The sequence below is a fragment of the Mangifera indica genome, chromosome 5 (assembly GCF_011075055.1).
Source record: "Mangifera indica cultivar Alphonso chromosome 5, CATAS_Mindica_2.1, whole genome shotgun sequence".
Lineage (NCBI taxonomy): Eukaryota > Viridiplantae > Streptophyta > Magnoliopsida > Sapindales > Anacardiaceae > Mangifera > Mangifera indica.
This window is the reverse complement of record NC_058141.1, coordinates 19,322,186-19,341,219: the sequence shown is the minus strand read 5'-3', so window position 1 is coordinate 19,341,219 and position 19,034 is coordinate 19,322,186. Positions and strand designations below refer to the sequence as shown.

At 36.3% G+C, this 19,034-nt stretch overlaps 1 protein-coding gene and 2 long non-coding RNA genes across 7 annotated transcripts; 1 reads left to right on the top strand and 2 right to left on the bottom strand.

Annotated features, from left to right (window-relative positions):
* Positions 1–28: 28 nt before the first annotated feature.
* LOC123215730 lies at positions 29–855 on the bottom strand. Its single transcript, XR_006502147.1, has 2 exons — positions 742–855; positions 29–472 (listed from the first exon to the last, which is right to left on the bottom strand). It is a non-coding gene; the product is annotated as an uncharacterized LOC123215730 (long non-coding RNA).
* Positions 856–2,398: 1,543 nt separating this feature from the next.
* Positions 2,399–13,990, bottom strand: LOC123215917 (mediator of RNA polymerase II transcription subunit 12-like). 5 transcript variants are annotated; one of them, XM_044636220.1, is made up of 14 exons: positions 13,821–13,990; positions 12,466–12,649; positions 12,157–12,337; positions 11,862–11,921; positions 11,517–11,622; positions 10,995–11,063; positions 10,815–10,868; positions 10,439–10,546; positions 10,177–10,326; positions 9,708–10,052; positions 7,168–9,569; positions 4,098–6,701; positions 3,544–3,874; positions 2,399–3,297 (listed from the first exon to the last, which is right to left on the bottom strand). In XM_044636220.1, the coding sequence occupies exons 3-14, from the start codon at positions 12,282–12,284 to the stop codon at positions 2,845–2,847; spliced, it is 6,810 nt and encodes a 2,269-aa protein (XP_044492155.1). In that variant the 5' UTR covers positions 12,285–12,337; positions 12,466–12,649; positions 13,821–13,990; the 3' UTR covers positions 2,399–2,844. The 5 variants fall into 5 exon arrangements, with proteins under 5 accessions (XP_044492155.1, XP_044492153.1, XP_044492154.1 ...); XM_044636218.1 differs by having other exon boundaries at positions 12,489–12,649; XM_044636219.1 differs by having other exon boundaries at positions 12,466–12,559.
* Positions 13,991–17,089: 3,099 nt separating this feature from the next.
* Positions 17,090–18,852, top strand: LOC123216282. Its single transcript, XR_006502213.1, has 4 exons — positions 17,090–17,334; positions 17,725–17,878; positions 18,319–18,396; positions 18,474–18,852. It is a non-coding gene; the product is annotated as an uncharacterized LOC123216282 (long non-coding RNA).
* Positions 18,853–19,034: the final 182 nt, after the last annotated feature.

The window sequence follows — 19,034 nt, the reverse complement described above, 5'->3', positions numbered from 1 at the left end:
CTAAGAAAAACACAAATACAATTAAAAAAAAAAAAATTGCTAAATTTTACCATGAATGCCAATGTAAAGCATCCCAAATCAAAGAGCTTTAAGCATAAGCAGCATCCTAAGGTGTCAATTACGGACATTTCCTATATATTATATTTACAATGGAACATCATAGTTTATACCCCACCAACACCCAGAAATTGCGTTGCCACTAATTTCTTCTTCAAACCTCAGTGAGAGAGCCTCTGATGCGCCTTAAAGGAGCTAATCGTTTCTTTGGATGAGAAGAAGAGTAATATGCCTCAAGCTTTGACTTACAATTAGCCTGACTTTCTCCTTTGTTTTCCTCTAAACATTTCCTCAGAGCCTCTGCTTCAGCTTGAGACATCGTCTTCCCTGTATAATCATTATTACTGCCACCACTCTTTTCACCATCCATTAAACAAAAGGATCACAAAACAAGTGCTTTTCAACAGTACCCACCCTGCACCATCATCATTCAGAATTTCAAACCAACATCAACGAATAAATATAAGTATTATTGTTAACTACAAATCAACAACACCATCTATAACACAATTAGGATCTTTTTAATTTTGTGTCTGACAATGACTAAAGAGAAGTACTAGAAAACAAAAACTCATGTATGGGTAATTAAGTATTCGCACTAAATACTAGATAAATTAATAATCTTTTCATAATAAAATTCAGTGGTAGTTGAACAGAGCAAGAAGAGAGTTGCCAAGAACTTACTGAGGAGGGACCAAGAGAGAGAGAGAGATTTCTCTAAACCACTTGATTTATTTTTTTAGCAACCAAATAGTTGACGTTTTCACTTTTTACGCTTTCCGTGGCCGCCAAGTAACAGTACAACCAAACACCAATGGTTCAGATTCATCCAGATGCCTATGCTACAAAAAAAAAAAAAAGTATTAAAGTGTTTTTTTTTTTTTAAAAAAAAAACATGAACATGGTTTGAATCGGGGTAAGCTGTAAATGACCTAAATTAAACCAAATGTTTTTTTTTTTTAAGATTAACACGAACTAAATTGAATTTAGTATATATTTTTTATATGTTTATAAGTTTGTTGGTTTCTTAAAATACTATTAATTTGAACTTATTATATTTATTAAATTTGTAATAAATATCAATTTAAATTTTACTAGGTTTTAATTTTTGAACGTTCATAAGTTTGTTATATATACAAATACTCTACTCACTTGAACAATGGTATATATACAATTTTTATGTACAAACAATAATATATTATTATGTGATTAGATAATTAAAAATTAAAAATAAAATAATACATAATCACACGATAACACATTATTGTTTATATATATAATTTTATCGTTACAAATAATAAATACCAATTTTAGTCTATCTATAATAAAAACAATATTATATTATTAAAAATTATTTTATTATTAATTTAAAATTACTTAATTATAATTTATATATATAAATATGTGCTCAAATTTAGACAATAAAAATGAACAAATAATTTTAAATTAACAATTAAATAATAATTAACCACTTAATAATATATCAATTTTTTTACTAAAATTGCTGATATATAAAACATAATCTTATTTTTTATCAAATTGGTTGTGTTTTCGGTTAGTAATTACCTTTCTAGCTAGAGATTTGAACCGACAAGTGCGTGGAACGCGTGGGGTAGCGACAGGGTTACAATTAATTTAGGCAGGCACAATAGCATGTCCTGTCGGAAGAAAGTAATGCAGTGATTTGATGGGACAAAGCTACACGAATCAGGCATAAACCATTGGCCCATTGGGTCCATGTATCCCATCTTGTTTCAAATTTCAACATTTCCCACTGCAATGCAGTGGATGGATAGGCATGATCACACAAAGAAACCAAATAATCAGACTAATATCAAATCAACATTTTTGTTCATCTTATGTAATCATATTTTTCCACTTTAACTAAGAAATTATAGATTAAAACTGCACAAATTATCACCCCTTTCAAGAACATCAAAAAGGGTCAAAAGGCACACCAAATTTCACATCCAGACCAATTTTGGAAAAACATGCCAAGTAATGAGAACAAAATAGCTAAGCAGCTGATAATCCAACCATGATCAAGCATCAACATACATAAAACACTTATTTTGTGCAATCCTAACTGAGTTTGCTCAGCAACTAGATATGGAAGAAATTAGACTTAAAACCTGATATTAAAGTGTTATAGCAGTGATGGTTGGAAACCCTCCTGCTTTCATAATTGCCTCAACAGATTTATCCCCACACAAACAGAACAAAGTTCAGTTCCTCAAAATAGTTCAAACAAATTTATAAACGCATTGATAGGATGAACAAGTAGCCAGATGAAAAAGTAATGGCCAATATTAGATAAATACAATGATGCACGAAGTCCGCATGTGTGAAGAATGTATTTTATTATGATTGAGGGAGAGGAGAGATGACCATATAAATTACAAGATTGCAGCGCACGATACAGCTATATTTTACTCAAGAGACCAGTCGGTAAAGTGAAACAATTATCTCTACATATACAACAAGGTTTCTGAACCACACCTGGTAGTGCGCGGTCCAGATTGGGAGTGATCAGGGGACTAGTCAGTCAAGTGGGCCAAACACCAGGCCAGATTGCCGTGTGAGCATATCTTTACATGTTTTCACAGGGACCCAATGTCCACCACCCCTTCTCCCTTCAAAAATGATGCCCCCCTTCCAGCACCAATTGCAAGAAGGACAAGTACAAAATGGAATCTTGATGCCAATTATGCGCAATGAGAACGTAGGTTTACCTGTTTGAGGGGTTCACTCACTCCAGACCAAATAAAAAATGAAGTTAACCTAAAATCAGCTATCATCATCCACAGCACCAATGTACGTGAGGTCTGACCGCCTCACCCTTATGGCCCCTTTAAGCCAGCTGGCAGCTCGAAGATTAGCATGATCACCATTGCCTATTACCGCAGTGTTACTTGAAGATGTAATTGATCCTGCACCATCTTCCAGGAGCATCCAGGGATCAACTTCCATATCATTATCCTGCTGCAACGGCAATGTCTTGGACTTCCCTGAGTTAGCAGCAGTTCTTGCCAAAGGCACTGGATTTCTCTGAGATGTGCTTAAATTTCCAGGGTATACCCCGGAAATTGAGATGCTCGGTTGAAGTGAAGCAAGAGCAGAAATTGGAGCAGATGGAGGCTGGCAACTACTAGAGCACCGCACCAAAGGTAGTAATATCGGCATGGCAGCTTGGATACGCCATCTAATTGTGTCAGGTAGTTGCATGCGATCTAAGTCATTCTGCACCAGTAGACAGCTTATCAGAACGTAAACTATTAGAATATTATTTACTTAACTTAAAAATCATATTCTCCAATAGAAGATTGCATAAAGGTGCAAAATCATGAAAGTCCTAACTAAAGTTTCTCCGTTAAGCAAAATGTACAATACCTGCTCTTAAGCAATATCACAATATACCACCAAAAATTCCTAAATATAAAAAGTACGAAGAATAATATCTGTAAAGTATTTTGACAATGAGCAAACCTGCAAACTCTCCACCATCTCACGATCAAATCCAAAAGAATCCTTGGACAAGTTGCTTGACTTGGATGCTGGCTTTGACCTCAACCAGCTTGGTTGGCAACTACTCAACAACCCATGCAGGACCAATAATAATCGATCAAACAGACTTTCCCCAGACAAGTCCATTGAAGGAAAAGAAAAATTTTCAGGCGGTGACTCCATCTCCCTTTTAGACTGAAAGCTCTGCTTGGGATAAAAGGAGAGATCTGCATCCTCATGCACAACCCGACTCCCAAGGAGGCGAAGAATTACTGAAGCAAGCATGTGCCTCATGTTCCGTCCGGATGGCTCCCTGACAAATTCAACATGCAGAAAGATTAGCCAAAATTCTCTATGCTACTCCAACTCAAAGATGATGATTGTAAATCTCAATCACAAACAGCACCAGTGAAAAAATCCATGTGATCCAATCTTTTGTCAAAGCATATTCCACAAAAGGATTAAAAGGTAAATAAACCTTCTTTCAGTATTGTTAAAACCATAGAATGTATCATGTTTAAGTACTGTATTATTACCCATCCGCATATATGATAGGCAGCAATCTGAGAAGAAACTGCAACCGCAATGACATAGAAGCTCGCAAACCACCGGGGGAGGGTGGAGCAGAATCTGCTGTACCTGCTGCTCGTCTAACCAATCCAGGACTTCCACCTCTTATAGTTTTGCGATTATTCCCTCTATTCGTAGGACCTTCAATTCCAGGAGTTGATCCAGCCAGCTTACTTGCTCCACGAGTTACTGTATTTATTTGTTGCTCAATGTTATTCAACTGCTTGATCAACTCACTTGCAAAGGTATTGCGTGAGTCATCAGAGCTTTGATCTATGCAAGGAAGAACTAATTCAATGAATGCTCTCTCAGTCACATGCTGCTGGCTGGTAATGATACCCTCCAAATCAAGTGTTTGTGTTAACCCTCTGCCATATCGTTTTGAGTCCACGCCTTCTTCAACAACCTCTCCTTCTTCAAGTGAGGGGACTTCCAACTTCTTCTCTCCCCTGTTTAACGAAGGATCACAACCAGAATTAGACCAACCCCAAGGCTTACAAAACTGAGCTTTAGTTGAAAGGCCTTTACTCTCAGCAATATTTATTAGACGTTGTCTAATGGTTTTCCGTCCAAAAAGAACATCGTGCCCCCCAAGGAACCATTTAGCCTGCAACAGCATTGAATCTTCCAGTGACCTCCCAAAGAGATGGACCAATTCTGAGAATAGGGGTGCAGCATCTGGTCGAACCAATAACCTTGTAAGGATTATTTCAATAAAATTGCTCTCATTTTCAGAAGCAACCACTTTTTCAGGACTAGGTGACAATGAGCGGATGGCATCAGCTAAGGGCATATCATGGTTCTCCACTTTCTCAATGAGAGCTTGTTCATCCAAAAGAAGCCTGAGCTCAACCCACTGCCAATGGAATTTTGCAGGTTGCAAAGCATCCAATACATTTACAAGCTTATCCAAAAGCTTTGTTTCATGTTCTACATAATGCCCTTGTGAATCACCATGGCCAGAAACCCAATTCATATCATCCTGTTTATATACAAAACAAGGCATCTTACAATCAATGACAGCATTCAGAAAGAGCCTCACACGCAGAGGAACAAATGCCTTGGATTTCAAGTGCATATCCAAACCATTCAACTCCAGAATAGCTGCAAACTCAGCATCAGTGGAATCTGCAGCTACAAGATCATAGAAACTTTGACTGTCTCTAAGAAGAACATCCCTGAAAGGCAAGTGCCTTATGGCATCACCAATGGCCAGTGTTAAAGATTGATACAACTGATGAATGTCTTCACGGTTTGCAAGATTACCATTTACAATGAATGCCTTCCACCTAACAAATGCAAATATTGAAAAGGCAGGTGGAAAGACCAAGCTAAGAGGAAGCATTCTCTGCATCCTTGAAAGAGCTACTATAGATGGTTCACCCAAGAGGTCCACAACTAGCCCATCACATACAGTTCTGCAGTTCCCCACAAGCAGCCTAAACCAATGCACGTAAACTTCAGTTGAGTTGTCTTTAAAAGCCCCAATTGTACGGGTATTACCATTAGAGGTGGACTTCATACTCCTTACAAACTGAATTACATCCAACCCTTCCTTCAGTCGAAAGACAGTAACCATTCTTTCCAGGCTTGTAACTCCATGAAGAACAGCCCCAATGATCAGCGAAGAAATAGCGGCTACAGTTTTTGCCGCTTTCCCTAGTGCTACTTTTGAAGAATTGTTTATAATATCATTGGGCATACTTGGGGTGGAATCATGGGCTTCAGGAGACATTTGAAACTGACCACGAGAAGCCTTTCCAGGAGAGAAAACTCCAGCAAGAGCACAGGAAGCTTCTGTTGCAAGAGCTATCTCAAATACCCGGCTTTGACGCTCTCCAAGAGCTTCCTTAAGCAAGCATAGGCAAGCAATATGTATTCGCAAAATGCGCCGAGCAAAGTTTAAGGAAACTGTAGAAGATGGATAATTTTGATAATTGCTTCCAACTGCAAAATCATGCATTTTTGCCATAATAGGTCCTACATTAATAACAATGGCAGAAACTGCAGATGACACCAAAGATGGATCTCCTTCCTGAGCAGCACCACCAGTCTGCCTAATGCAGTCCATCAATCCAATTATTATTTGTTTGGCAAACTGAAATTCCTCATCTGATTTTTCTATGGCAGGTCCTTTTGGTGAACCAGCTGCCAAGTGCTTTCTCTCTTTTTCTAAGAAATAGTGAAAGGCATCATCCATATGTTGTTGCACAACATCTCTCATGCTCAAACCCACTCTCGATACTCTACCAACACTTATTTTTTGACGGAAATAATCATCAAGATCTTCAACTCCTGGTGGAACACCAAGCGGAAATCCAAACTCCCCATCCAGAGATCGTCCAGATTCAAGCTCAGAAAGTAGTCTCTTATCACAAGTTGACTTGAAATTTTTCTCCCATTCAATAACACTGGCCACATTGTTGTATTTCTTTAATAGATACCTAGCATACCCATAGGCTGCTGAACCTGAGACTCTTCCATTAGAAGTCATGACTGCTGCAGCACGATGCATTGTAGCTGACAAGGCTTCAGGAATAAGATCTGTTGCAACAAGTACGTTCTCATACCTGAACACATACGTCATTACACATATAAGGCAGGGGAAAAATGATATTTATTATATCTCTGGGCCAAACATGTAGACATCAAAGCCAATTAATGATACAACAGATAAAGAAGTAAATAAAAAAGACTGACTTTTAAAGGCAAAATATATTTGCTTGTCACATACCCAAGCAGAATTTATCTCAACTCTTGAAAAATATTCCTAGTGATGAAAGAAAGTACTATAAATTCAAATAATCATACAAGCACCCAAAACAAATGCTGTAAAGTTAGAAAGGTTATTACAGATGAAAGAACCCTAAAAAGTCAGCCACTAAAATCAAACCGACAAGGCAGAGAACTGAACAGATAGAGAGGCAACAAAAACCAGGCATTTGCATGCAAAAGCAAACAAAGCATAAATAAATTTCCAAAGATAGAGATGTCAAATAGGAACTGTTGAATTAATGAATACAATTGAGATTGCACCTGCGAATTGATGATAACAGAAATGCCTCCCCCACTTCACAGACATGGTTTTCAACATTCCGTGCGAGCATCTGAATATTCCTTACACTGTGTATTGTTGAACTGGAACTACTAAGAACCTTTGGCAGCAACCAAAGAAGAAATTTGGCAGCAGAAACTAAATCATTACAAGCATCCATGAAATACAGCAGAGCAGACAGCTCATCCTCACCAAGCCTCCACCGTAGAACACTTCTGTCATCAACAGGAACATAAGACCTCCTTAATTGGCCAACCTTAGCAACAGACTTTTCAGAATCTTCAACAAGCTGCCTAACCACAGATAACAACCAAAATGTGACTGTCCTCTTTTCTACAAAACGCAGTTTCTTTAAAGCCTTTCCAATTGAAACGATATCTCCACAACAGGTATTCCTGACCCTATCCATAGACTTCAGGGTTTCTCCTTCTAATTCAGTCCTATGGTGAGGACAGATCACCTTACTGTCACATACATGACTTGTAGATGCTCCCTGGCTACCCTCGATCCTAGCAGCTTGTAACTGAGCAAGACTTTGAGTTCTGCGCACAGTCTTCTGCCGACTTCTAGACACCTGCTTGGTTGACTTAAGTGGTGGATCAACTTTGAATGACTCTATGGGTTTGGGTCCCTTCCTCACCCACCACATATCTTCATCATCAGACTGAGTTGGTGAAGGTATTTGAAGAAATGAACTCCTTTCCTCACTTACTTTTTGCTTCTTAGCCCGTTTGCAATCTTCACATCCAGGTGTACCTTCTGATGGATCAATTTTGTTGCCTGTTGTCACCAAAGACCTCTTCACACTACCTTGAGATTCATCCAGTCCTGTGTCTACAGATGTAGACAGTGAAGTAGGAAGCTGCAGCAAAACTGAAATAGAAGCCTTCAGTTCTTCAATGTCAGCATCACTCTTCACATTTTTACCAGGTGATTTACTGGAACAAGACTGGAAAGTTTTCCACTGATCAGCTCTAGCAGGAGCAACACTATGTCTTCCATGGGTCTGATTAGACTTGAGCTTCTGCGAGAATACATTCACATTGTCATATTGACCACCGAGAAGCTCCCGAAGTACAACACGACGCTCATTTGAGTAAACATTCATGGTGTCTGAAAGATGAGATCCTTCAGCAATCCTTGCCTCCTCTAAAGCATCACGCAGAAGCAATCCAGGCAGCTGCTTCAGAATTCGATGGTGTCTCCTCCTTCTGTCCAGGTCAACCATAGGACCATTCTTTTCCAAAATTCCACTAACTATCAGCTGCCTCACATATGCCTGTGGGTAAAAAATGCCAGACTGTACAAGTTCACATATGAAATGCTGAAGGCGCTTGACTCCCTCTCCTTTGTGAACTTTATGTTGATCAATCCAACATACAATGATATCATGTAAAGGACCAGGGCTTTCAAATATATCCGATGATTGTATTCTCATCCCATCCACATGTTTTGCATTTTTTATTTCATATCCACTTCCCAGAAATTTCCTGCCAGAATAACTATTCTGCTGGTTGGAAACTTTTGCAACACTCTCAGACTTGCGTCGTGGTAGAGTATGCAAATCTCTTACCTTTAGCTTTAACAGTCGAATAGCAACATATATTTGTGAAAAATCTTTTCCACCAGTGAACTTAACATCATGCAGTGGGGCATTTCGAAAATCTCTGAAATCACAAGTTGCCCACTCACAAAGGAAGAATACAGAGCAAACAAATGACAAGCTAACAGCTCCAATCCACTTCAGAGATGATCTTAGGCATGGACTGACTTCCGCTATCCAACATTCATCAACAGCTCCATCACGAAGATCACCAAAAAGATATTTATAAGCCCCTCTCACATCTCCATGCAGAAGTGCTTTATCCAAGGCCTGTACAGCTTTAGCAACATTGTGACCAGGGTAGCCAGGGCTAGCACCCTTCACAAGATTATCTGCATGCCTCTGAATGGCAGAAATGACATGATCAAAGGAAAATGATTGATACTGAGCATCAACCCCCTTCCATCTAAACACACAAGCAACATCAGTTGAGCTATTCTTTATCTTTCCTGCATCTTCAGATGCCTTTGACATAAAATTTCCATCACTTGCTGCATAAGATACCACACAAGGCGGTAATGGGAAACAATCTAATGCAACAAATGTATCAGGCACAGCCAGTATTAGATATCGAAGCATCTCAGCTAAAGCAGACATTGTGTACGCCCTCCGAGAATTATCTACAAGATCAGATCCACCAGGAGAAGGTTCACGAATAAGATGAATAGCTACTCCAACAAGAGACCGTACATATGTTTGTGATAATACAATAGTTTCTAAAACACCATAAATGATAGGCAATACCAACTGCAAGATCTCAAGCAATTCTTTTTCCTGAAACTGCACATACAGGAAAAATAAAAACCAGAGATGTAAAATCCACAGGAAAGGAGAAGTTAAGATTATACTTTTCATTACAGCACAGCCATGTCTAACCCAAAATCAGAACTAAAAATAAGCATGGCAAAAAGAAAATACCTTCAGTTGGTTCAGAACCCAATCAATAATATGAGAAGGAAGAAGCAGCCCTTCTGCATGGTGCCATTGCACAAGCCGCACCACATACCACCATTTAAAATGCAGGGAAGGCTCCTCACCATCAACAACTGCTGCTGGATCACTCCTTTGCAGAACAGACCCAGCATAAAGCACTTGTGGTGATCGATCTCTGGTGTGCTGAGTAGAATGCGAATTATTCCTGGAGATGAACTCATCCAGGAGGTATTGCATGTAATCAATAACATCTTTTGTCCAGAGTTCAGTTCGAGACAGCTGACTCTTGTCAGCAGCCCCAGAAGAAATATTAGCTGAACTGGGACGGACCTGAAAAAATACAACCATAATGTGCTGCCTTCCAATACAAAAGATGTACAATAAAAAAGAAAAGAGAAATCCAAGTACAATTGAATGACTTTGATCATTCTCCTTGACATACCAAATGCTATACCTGATTAAGATAAGTTACTTTGACAAACCAAGTTGCTCTCAACAATGGAACATTATTTCGAACAAGTACTTCAAATAATGATCTTTTCCTATACCCAATAGGAACATGGTCGGCCAAAGAACATAATCGTTTATGTTGTTGTGATAAACCCTATAATTGATTTTAAAAAAAAAAGAAAAAGAAAATTTAAAATTATTAAAACTTAGATAAGTAGGTACAAGGAAAGAAACAATTAGATAAAAACCGAGTATAAAACTCATACCTCAATCCATTTCTTCTTGAAATCTTCACCACATTGTCTCAGCTCAGGATAGGCACCAGGCTTAGATAAAAGAGAACCAGTAAGAGGCACACCATAAACTTGACCAGCCTGCCATTGTAACCATAAAGAGTACTCTTCAATATCCATGAAAACCACAAGAACTTTCATATAGACACATATGCATATTCCATAAACATATGTATAATTGTATCTCAGAAAAAGAAATCATAGAATAACCCACTAAAGGTACAAATCAATTCAAGAAGAAATACGAGAGCAGACATTCAGGAGACAAGTTCAAATATATATATATACACACACACGAAGAAACTTCCCCAGAAACTTAATAGCGATTATGGAATGATTAGTGCATCACCTTACGCTTTTGAGCTCGAGATTCATTAATGGCCCTTAGACATTTTCTGATTGCCTGCAGATAAGAGCAAATAGTTAACCATCAGGAAAACCGCTAACCATTCTCAGTGAGATTACAATCCAACATAGAGAAAACAGAACTTTAAAAAACCAGCCTAGCCACATAAATCAAGTCATTCACCTCTCTGCATTTCAGGACAACAGGCTTGCTGAAAGTTTGAACCTGAGAAGGTGGAATCTCCCTGCCTTCCTGTCCAGCATATAAAACCAAGTTAGCTTATAAGCAGCAAGGGTGACACAGACGTTCTCTCATCATCAATATTTTGCAAGTGAAACGCGCTTAGATGATCATGTTCCTCACAAGGTACATCAAGGGACCTATTTACTCAGACTAAATTGAATGCTTCTCCAGACAAAAGACAATATTATGTTCCTTTCATAAACACATCAAAGGACCCATTTATTCAGGCTAACTCATGCTTATTCTCATTATACTGTCGCTTACAACCATCAAAAATCTCAGGGAACTTTAGCATATTGGAGGGAAGATAGACTTCTCCTTGAGTTGTGAAAACAATAACAAATGATTGTAAACTGGGAAAACAAGCTCAGACAAAGATAGTTTACAATTTAACAAATAAAAAAAATAGCTTCACACAGCAACTTGAATTCTAACAAGAATGGGCATATTCTAAGTGTGTACCTCAAGTCCTTCAACAGTCTCCTTGTATCCATTCTGCACATATTCTCTAGTGAGAGTCTCCTCAGGGCAATTTGGAGTTTGAGGGTGAAAATCAGGTGGCCCAAGCCTGAGGATAGAATTATGACAAATTAATGGATAGATAAGAGAAATTACCCAGCAACATAAGAAAATGCGATTAAGTAGCAAAATACCAGAACCATAAACTAAACCTATGCACTCAATGCTACTTGCACGCTCTTAACTCCATTCTGTGATTTCTAACTTAAATAGTTCACAGAAGGCCAAACTAAGTAATACAAAAAATAAAATTGAAAAATATAAGTGCTACAATTTTACATAAATTACCGGGAATTCAAAGGTTCTTTATCACACTTCAACTTGTATGGTGTTAACAAATTTGGCCGCCTGCATTATTGAGAAATTTTCACTTTATTATGTGGGAACAACCCTTTTCACATAAAAACTGTCTTGTAAGGAAAAAGTAAATAAATAGACTTATTCAAGGATGATCCCCAAGCTTTTGAAATTAAAGAAGAGCTTTAGATTAAAAAAAATGTAGGTTACTGAGAGAAAGCGAGAACCAAGCGATTTATCATGACCAATTTGAGGCATAAGACAGCAAATTTTATTTAATCATTACCTAGAATTTACAGGTAAGTTAGAAGATAGCGAAGATGAATCAGTTCGGGAAGCATCCCTAGCTGATGTCCCACCTATTGCACTGTTATTAACAGAACTAGTGCAGCTGGTAGCATGATACCGTTGCATTTCTCCCAACTATCACCGGCATGCTGCTTTCAGCATCAACAAACTACAAGAAGCTGTGAAGGAAAAACCACATTAAAAAGTGATCTGCATGTTAAAACTAACCAGGAAAGATCACCACAAGAGCTATAAAATAGAAACTTTTAACATGGTATTATAGTTGGATACAACTGTTATAACTAACCAGGCAAGAATTCATTCTATCACCTTAAGCATTGAATATCTCTTGGTTAAAGTGATATGCTTCCGTCAACAGCGACAGAATGTGAATAGATATACTGCGTATATCCAAAAAGACAAAATTATAGCTCATCAGAATGAAACAAGCTATGATGGCCAATGCTGCAAATGAATGGCAGAATTTTGACCTATCAAGAAGAATGAAAAACAATACATCTCAAACAAAAAATTGATCAAGGAAGGAAATAAGGAATAAATGACAGAGAATACCATATATAACCCACTATAGTGTATCACAAGGTGGAAATTTGAAACCGACATTCTTATATTTACTTAGTAGTTAAATTTATTTTGCAACCATCCTAAATACAAGATGCAAGGTCAAGAATTTGGGAGATAAAATCAATTTACTTACTCTAAACTGCCAAAATATAAAACATTAACTAACACACTAAAGTTTTATTTTATGCTCTCAGGAAAAGTTAGAAGCCACTGACCGTTTGGTGTAACAACATTAATAACATTTTAGATGCAAATCCCAAAAAATAGGATACAAACCTGAGCCAATAAATTGGAGTTGAACTAATAATTAAATAATCTAATTATCTGCAATTGTCAGGCATCTAAAATTAATAGAAATAAATAAACAGTGTAGTCAAATGTTGAAAGTCCCCGTAAACATGAACTTCAGATTTCCAGAACGCTACTTCAGCTTGGAAATGCCAAAATACCACAATTAGAAACAAAAAGAATAAAGCAATAAACTTTCAAATAAAACAAAATGTTCCAAAATGTAATATAGAAATTTCAACTAGAATGCAAAACAACAAAGATTAATAAAATCACTTTGATCCGCAGACTGCAAACACTAATCATGAAATTACCACCGAGAGCTTAGCCCATGCATTTATCCTCCCAAGATAACAGACCCAAGTGGCCAAATCAGTTCCAAACCAAAACGAAATGAAAAGATAATTTATTTTAAAAAAAAAAAGACAATAAATGGCACCGCGTCCACACATTAACAAAACAAATCTAGTGAACAGCCAAGACAATTACATCATAATTACATCTTCTATCGTACTAACACAAAAATAAACAGTAAATACGTAAATCCATAACCAAAAGCATCCTCGTTATTTCAACAGATACAGGTATTAGGGTTTATGCGGAATTCTAAATTTATGGTTCAGATGCAATAACCAAGTTATTAACATACTCCGGATTAGGGTTTGAGCGTAGCAGTAAAACTAGGGTTTTGATGGCAACGCCGTAAATTAGGAGAATAAGTACAGAACATAATGGGACAAAAGAAAGATTTTTTAGATTGCTAGACAGAAAGACAAGTAAAGGGCATACCTTGAAAGAATTTTGGATTGAAAATTTCGAAAGTTGTTAGAGGAAAAAAATAATTCTAGGGTTTTGAAAGAGAAGAGTCTCGGGCTTTAAGGACTTTTGACTCTTTTTAGCTTTGCTGATGACGACGACGACGAAGCCTCTGTTGCTTCCTGTCCTGTGCTTAAAAAAATAAAAGGAGAAGAGAGTGACCCCCCGGTGATTAAATATTTCTTTCATTTTTTGTTTCTCCTGCCTTTTGGTCCGTTTTGCCCTTTTACTTCTCTTAACATATATTCTAACATTTTATATTGCTCAGTGTACAACTTCGTGAGTTAAAATTTTAATTTATTCAAAATTTTTTTAATGATAATATTTATTTTATTAATAATATTATTTATATTATCAATTATTTTTTAATAATAATTTTAATAAATTTGAGTAATTTTAAATTTATTATAATAATAGATTTAAATTAGTCTTATGTTTAAATTCATCTAAGACTCAACTCCAACCATATTCTTGTATTTTTTGGTCATTATGCTCAAATTAGTTTAAAATGTTATAATTAGGAATAAATAATTTGATGTGAAAATACATAAATTAGGAAAGGTCAAAAGGATGTCCAAAATTGTAAAGACACAAATTAATCCAAAGTTTGAAAGTTCGTGGGAGCACCAAAAGTAGGAGTTAGCAGCAGCAGCCCAACATATTATGTTGTGTCCGAAGTTTGACTCAGAAGAAAGTAATGTCTTGTTTGGGTATTTTAATTTTACATTTTTCCTATCCCGCTCCAGCCCTCCTAATTTGGGTTGGTTTGTTTGTTTGTTTGGTAAGGCATGTATTGCCGTATTTAGTTTCTGTAGTTCGGATCCATCCTAATTTTGATGAAACTTATTTTCATCGTTTATGTGTGAAAAGTTTATTTCTTCACTTATTATTTATTTTTAGGTGGATGGACTATTTCTCATCCAAATTTTAATGAAATAACAAATATAAATATATAATAAATAAAAAAATTTAAATACCTATTCAAGTTTTAGTTTATTATGACATATTTACGAATTTTCTGATAGGATTAAAGAATAAAATCGTTATTTTATTAATAATATTAAAATAATTAAATTTATATTTTATTTCCCTGTTTTGTTTAAAAAATTAATATTTTTTTTCAATATTAAGTTTTGAAAAATTTACTTTTCTTCTTAAAATATTAAACTTGAAATTTAATCACTTCCTTCATTGAACAAAGACGTCATCTTTTAGAGAACAACCTTTGGATGACACTTCGTCGCCTGACTTGTATGACAAACGTCTTTCATAATGGATCACACTCGGTCATCTAGTGAAGGATGACGAGGGTCATCTAACAAAGTTTAGAGCCTTTAGCAATCGACATCATCAGTGGTCAAAGGTGTGAAAAAAATCCTAAAGATGGGAATGTTGATTTTTAAATTTTGAAAGGAAAATAAAATAAAATAATATATTTTTTAATATTATTGTTATATAACTGTTTTACATTTATATTTAACGAAAGTTTATGGATGAGTAAGTATATAGATTTTTCATTTATTGTAGATATGCTTTTAAGATTGAGCTGAAACTTAGGTAAAAAATAATTTTTTGGCCTTATTTTTATTATGAAACCGTAACATAAAAAGATAAAATTGTTATTTTATATTAGTATTTTATTTTCTTTTTTAGTGATTTATTTTTTCTTTTTTTTTCCTTTTTCTTTTTAATTTTTGTTTTACCATTCTTTTTTCGTTCTTGTCACTAGTAACAAAGTTAATCAATTTATCATATTTAACCTAATTGGGTCTCAATTGATTTCTTAGAGGTCATATTTGGTTTTTAACCATGTCGATATAGTTTGTGTACGCATCAAGAGACTAAATCTAGTTTTTATACCAGTTTGAGGTTAAATTTTTCATTTTTGTCAATAACTATCGTATCAATCTCTCTTGTCATTATTAATATCCCCCTTCTCATTGTAATTTTGTCTCATTTTTCTTTTTTGCTTATTTTTCATGCTCCCCTACTCCTATACAACTCTTTCATCTTTAACAACGATAAGGCCAAATGACTATTGCCCACCCAAGGTTTGATATTTTCTCAAGTTTCCACCTTTTAACTATAGAAACACTAAACACCTACCTATGACCGGTTAAATTTAACGAAACATTAACCCCTAAAAATTTAATCTCATTTTCCCCCCTAAAAGTTTAAAAACTAACATTTTTTCCCTAAACTAAGTTTGAAAAGATCGTATTTCCCCCCGTAGGGTTTATTTCCAAACCCTTTCACTTTCTCTGACACCATCGTCGGTCGTCTTCCCCTCCCGACGGTTTCTCTTCCACCAACGACCTCCCTCAACTCCACCCCAATCCATCCGACGCAGAGAGAAGTCGTCTAGGAAGAGAAATCGTCTTCCCAGATGACGAAGACGAGATCGATCAATCTTGTCTTCGTCGTCTGGGAAGACGATCGTCTTCCCAGAAACGAGTCGTTTCGTCTTCGTCTTCCCAGACAACGACGACTGGGAAGACGAAGACTTCCCCGACGAAGTTCTTCGTCTTCCACGACTTCTCTGACTCCGATTGAGAGTTCAAATGGGAGGAAAAAGATCGTCGGAAGGAGAGGATGCTTCGGGAGGGAGAGGTCGTCGGCAATGGAGCCGGAGATGTCACCAAAGATTTCAAAACGAAACCCTAGAGTGAAACTAAGATTTTTTAAAACTTAGGCTAAGGGAAAATTTTAGTTTTTAAAGTTTATGGGGGCAAAATTAGATTCTATTTTAGTTTACTTTTAATATTATAAAGAAAATGACGATTTTACCTTTACCACCGTTAGAGTTTTGTTAAATTTAACCGATCATAGGTGGGTGTTTAGTGTTTCCATAATTAAATGGTAAAAACTTGAAAAAACATCAAACCTTGGGTGGAAAATAGTCATTTGGCCCAAAGATAATTTTTATTATGTCCATTTATTTGATTGTTTTTGTCTCAACAGACACTAACACTCTCTCTCAGAGATCATAAGTGTTTTTATCACTTCAATAAAAATTAGGGTATATTTATAATTAATATTTATATTAAATGTTAAAATAAAATTTTAATTTAACACAATCAATAAACTAGTATTTCATAGTAAAATCGAATGGCTTTTACTAACGGAAATCGATGATGGGGGTTTAAATAAGCTTTCAAATTTAAAAGATAAGAAATAGTCATTTCATCAAAGTTCAGGTGGGGAGGGTATTTAGCCTTTCCTTTATTATTTATTATCTCATTCCATTTTCGTATAGACTTCTATCGACTAGCAATCATAAACGCCCTTATGCGTTGTAAATTATCAATCCCCCTTTCACTCTGATTACATCAAATTTTCTACAACACCGCCGCAGCCGCCAACCCTCTTCACTCAACACCGATGAGGCAGCGTCACAACAGAGCCATCACGTTGATGGCATATGGTGGCGAATGCGGTTGTGGTGTGTGGTGGGTTTGCGATGAAGCGGCGGCGACGTTAAAGCCATGTTAGCACTTTTCTGGTGTTTTATTTTTTTTTTCCTATTCAAACGTAAATGTATCTTGAAAAGAAACTATCAGTGTGTCGTTAGAAGTTAAATAATTTGTTTATGAGTTTTATCTGAGTACTATGATTTTGTGGACAGCTTGTTTTATATGTTTGTGATGTTGCGCTGGTGACTACCCTGGGATCATTTTCAGATTTTTATTGGAAAGGCTTTTCTATGGTTGAGAATTTTATGTATAATCATATCTTGAGCGTATTTATGTGTTGTGGTAATGAAATCCTACATGGGGAGTCCATAAATATCTGGAATTGAATTTTTTTTCTTTGTTGTTAGTTGAATTAAACAGTATCGAAGCGTTACGAGACTTTGTGTTGATTTTTTGGGTTGCAGGGAAAGTGTTTGAAAAATTGTCTACATTTAACTTTGGAGGATCGGTTTTGAAGCCATAAAGTGCGGAAGTTGCAAAGGTAGGACAATGAGCTCAGAGACACAAGTAAACACTGGGCCTCCCCAAATTTTTAAATCAGATAAAGCGTTGAAATTGGTAATTTTTTGCTTCATTTTGTTTTAAACAATGATTTTTGGTATTTTATGTGAGTGGTGATGGCATTTTATGTATTTATTTCCACGTTGATTTTTATATTGTTTTTGTAAGTCTTACTTGTTTTTTTATGAGGACTTGAATGATGAATGATACGACGGCGCACGTGTTAATTTAGGTTGATAGTACTGGATGCTCCTTTAGGTTCTTAGAAATTGTGCGTAGATTTCTTTTGGACATTCAGAAGATGTCTACCTTTCCTTCTAGAATAGCATTATAAACTACAATGTTATCTGAAGAAGAGAAGTATAAAGCTTGCCTGGAAGTGGGTTATGGTGAATTCCATGGAGAGTACATGATTTCATTGGTATTTACTTTATACATTTTCCTATGCTGAAACTTTTACCTTTTCTTTCTTTGTGCTTGACATTGTTGATGTACAGGCTGAGCAATGGGTTAATAATATGACGAGTTGAAGAGGATAAACCAACTGGAGTAGAATCAGAGGGCCGCCCTTCTAGGTCACATAACAGTCTCTATTACCTTTTCTTTGTATCATCATAAGCTCTTTCTTAGAACAATTATGCTTTTTTTGTAGGCTTGGACTAGGTGCAAAAGTTTCACGCCAATCCAAATTTCAACCTTCAAATGATCCTGTTGAAAGAAAGTTGCATGCCAGGCTGGATGCTCACAAAAGAAAAGCAGCGAAAAATGCTGAGGAGTCTATGCTGTCTGCTAAAGATGGACATGCTGATGATGATGAAGATGATTTAGAAAGTAGAACTAGTGCCTTTGAAAAGAAGAGAGCAGTTGCATCAATGAAGAAGCAGAAATAACTTGCACCTCTGAAGATGAGTGTTTGGAACTGTGCTCATTTTATTGTATATTACCATTTTGTGAACTGTGTAACCTGAGACCCAGTGTATGGAAAACTTAAGCTTTTGCTTCAAGCAATCGAGGCATGTTATTTGGGCTTATTAACTAATGCTAATGAACTTGGTGGATGAAACTCGGATGATGCAGGGTTACGGTAAATAGGTATTCATGGATGCTAACATGCACCTCTATTGGCATAAAGACAGCCAACTAATGGTCTTAAAAATTATGGTGAGTCCTAGGTACTCATCTATGAATGTTTGGTGCTGCAGTTGCAATTCTT

What these genes read in the sequence shown, in the direction of transcription:
- LOC123215917 (XM_044636220.1), bottom strand. Translation starts at nt 12,284, where the DNA reads ATGCAACGGTATCATGCTACCAGCTGCACTAGTTCTGTTAATAACAGT. An exon ending in AGACTGTTGAAGGACTTGAG is followed by an intron (nt 11,064 to 11,516) that starts GTACACACTTAG and finishes TATGCTGGACAG; the next exon opens with GAAGGCAGGGAGATTCCACC. An exon ending in TTGTCCTGAAATGCAGAGAG is followed by an intron (nt 10,869 to 10,994) that starts GTGAATGACTTG and finishes TCTTATCTGCAG; the next exon opens with GCAATCAGAAAATGTCTAAG.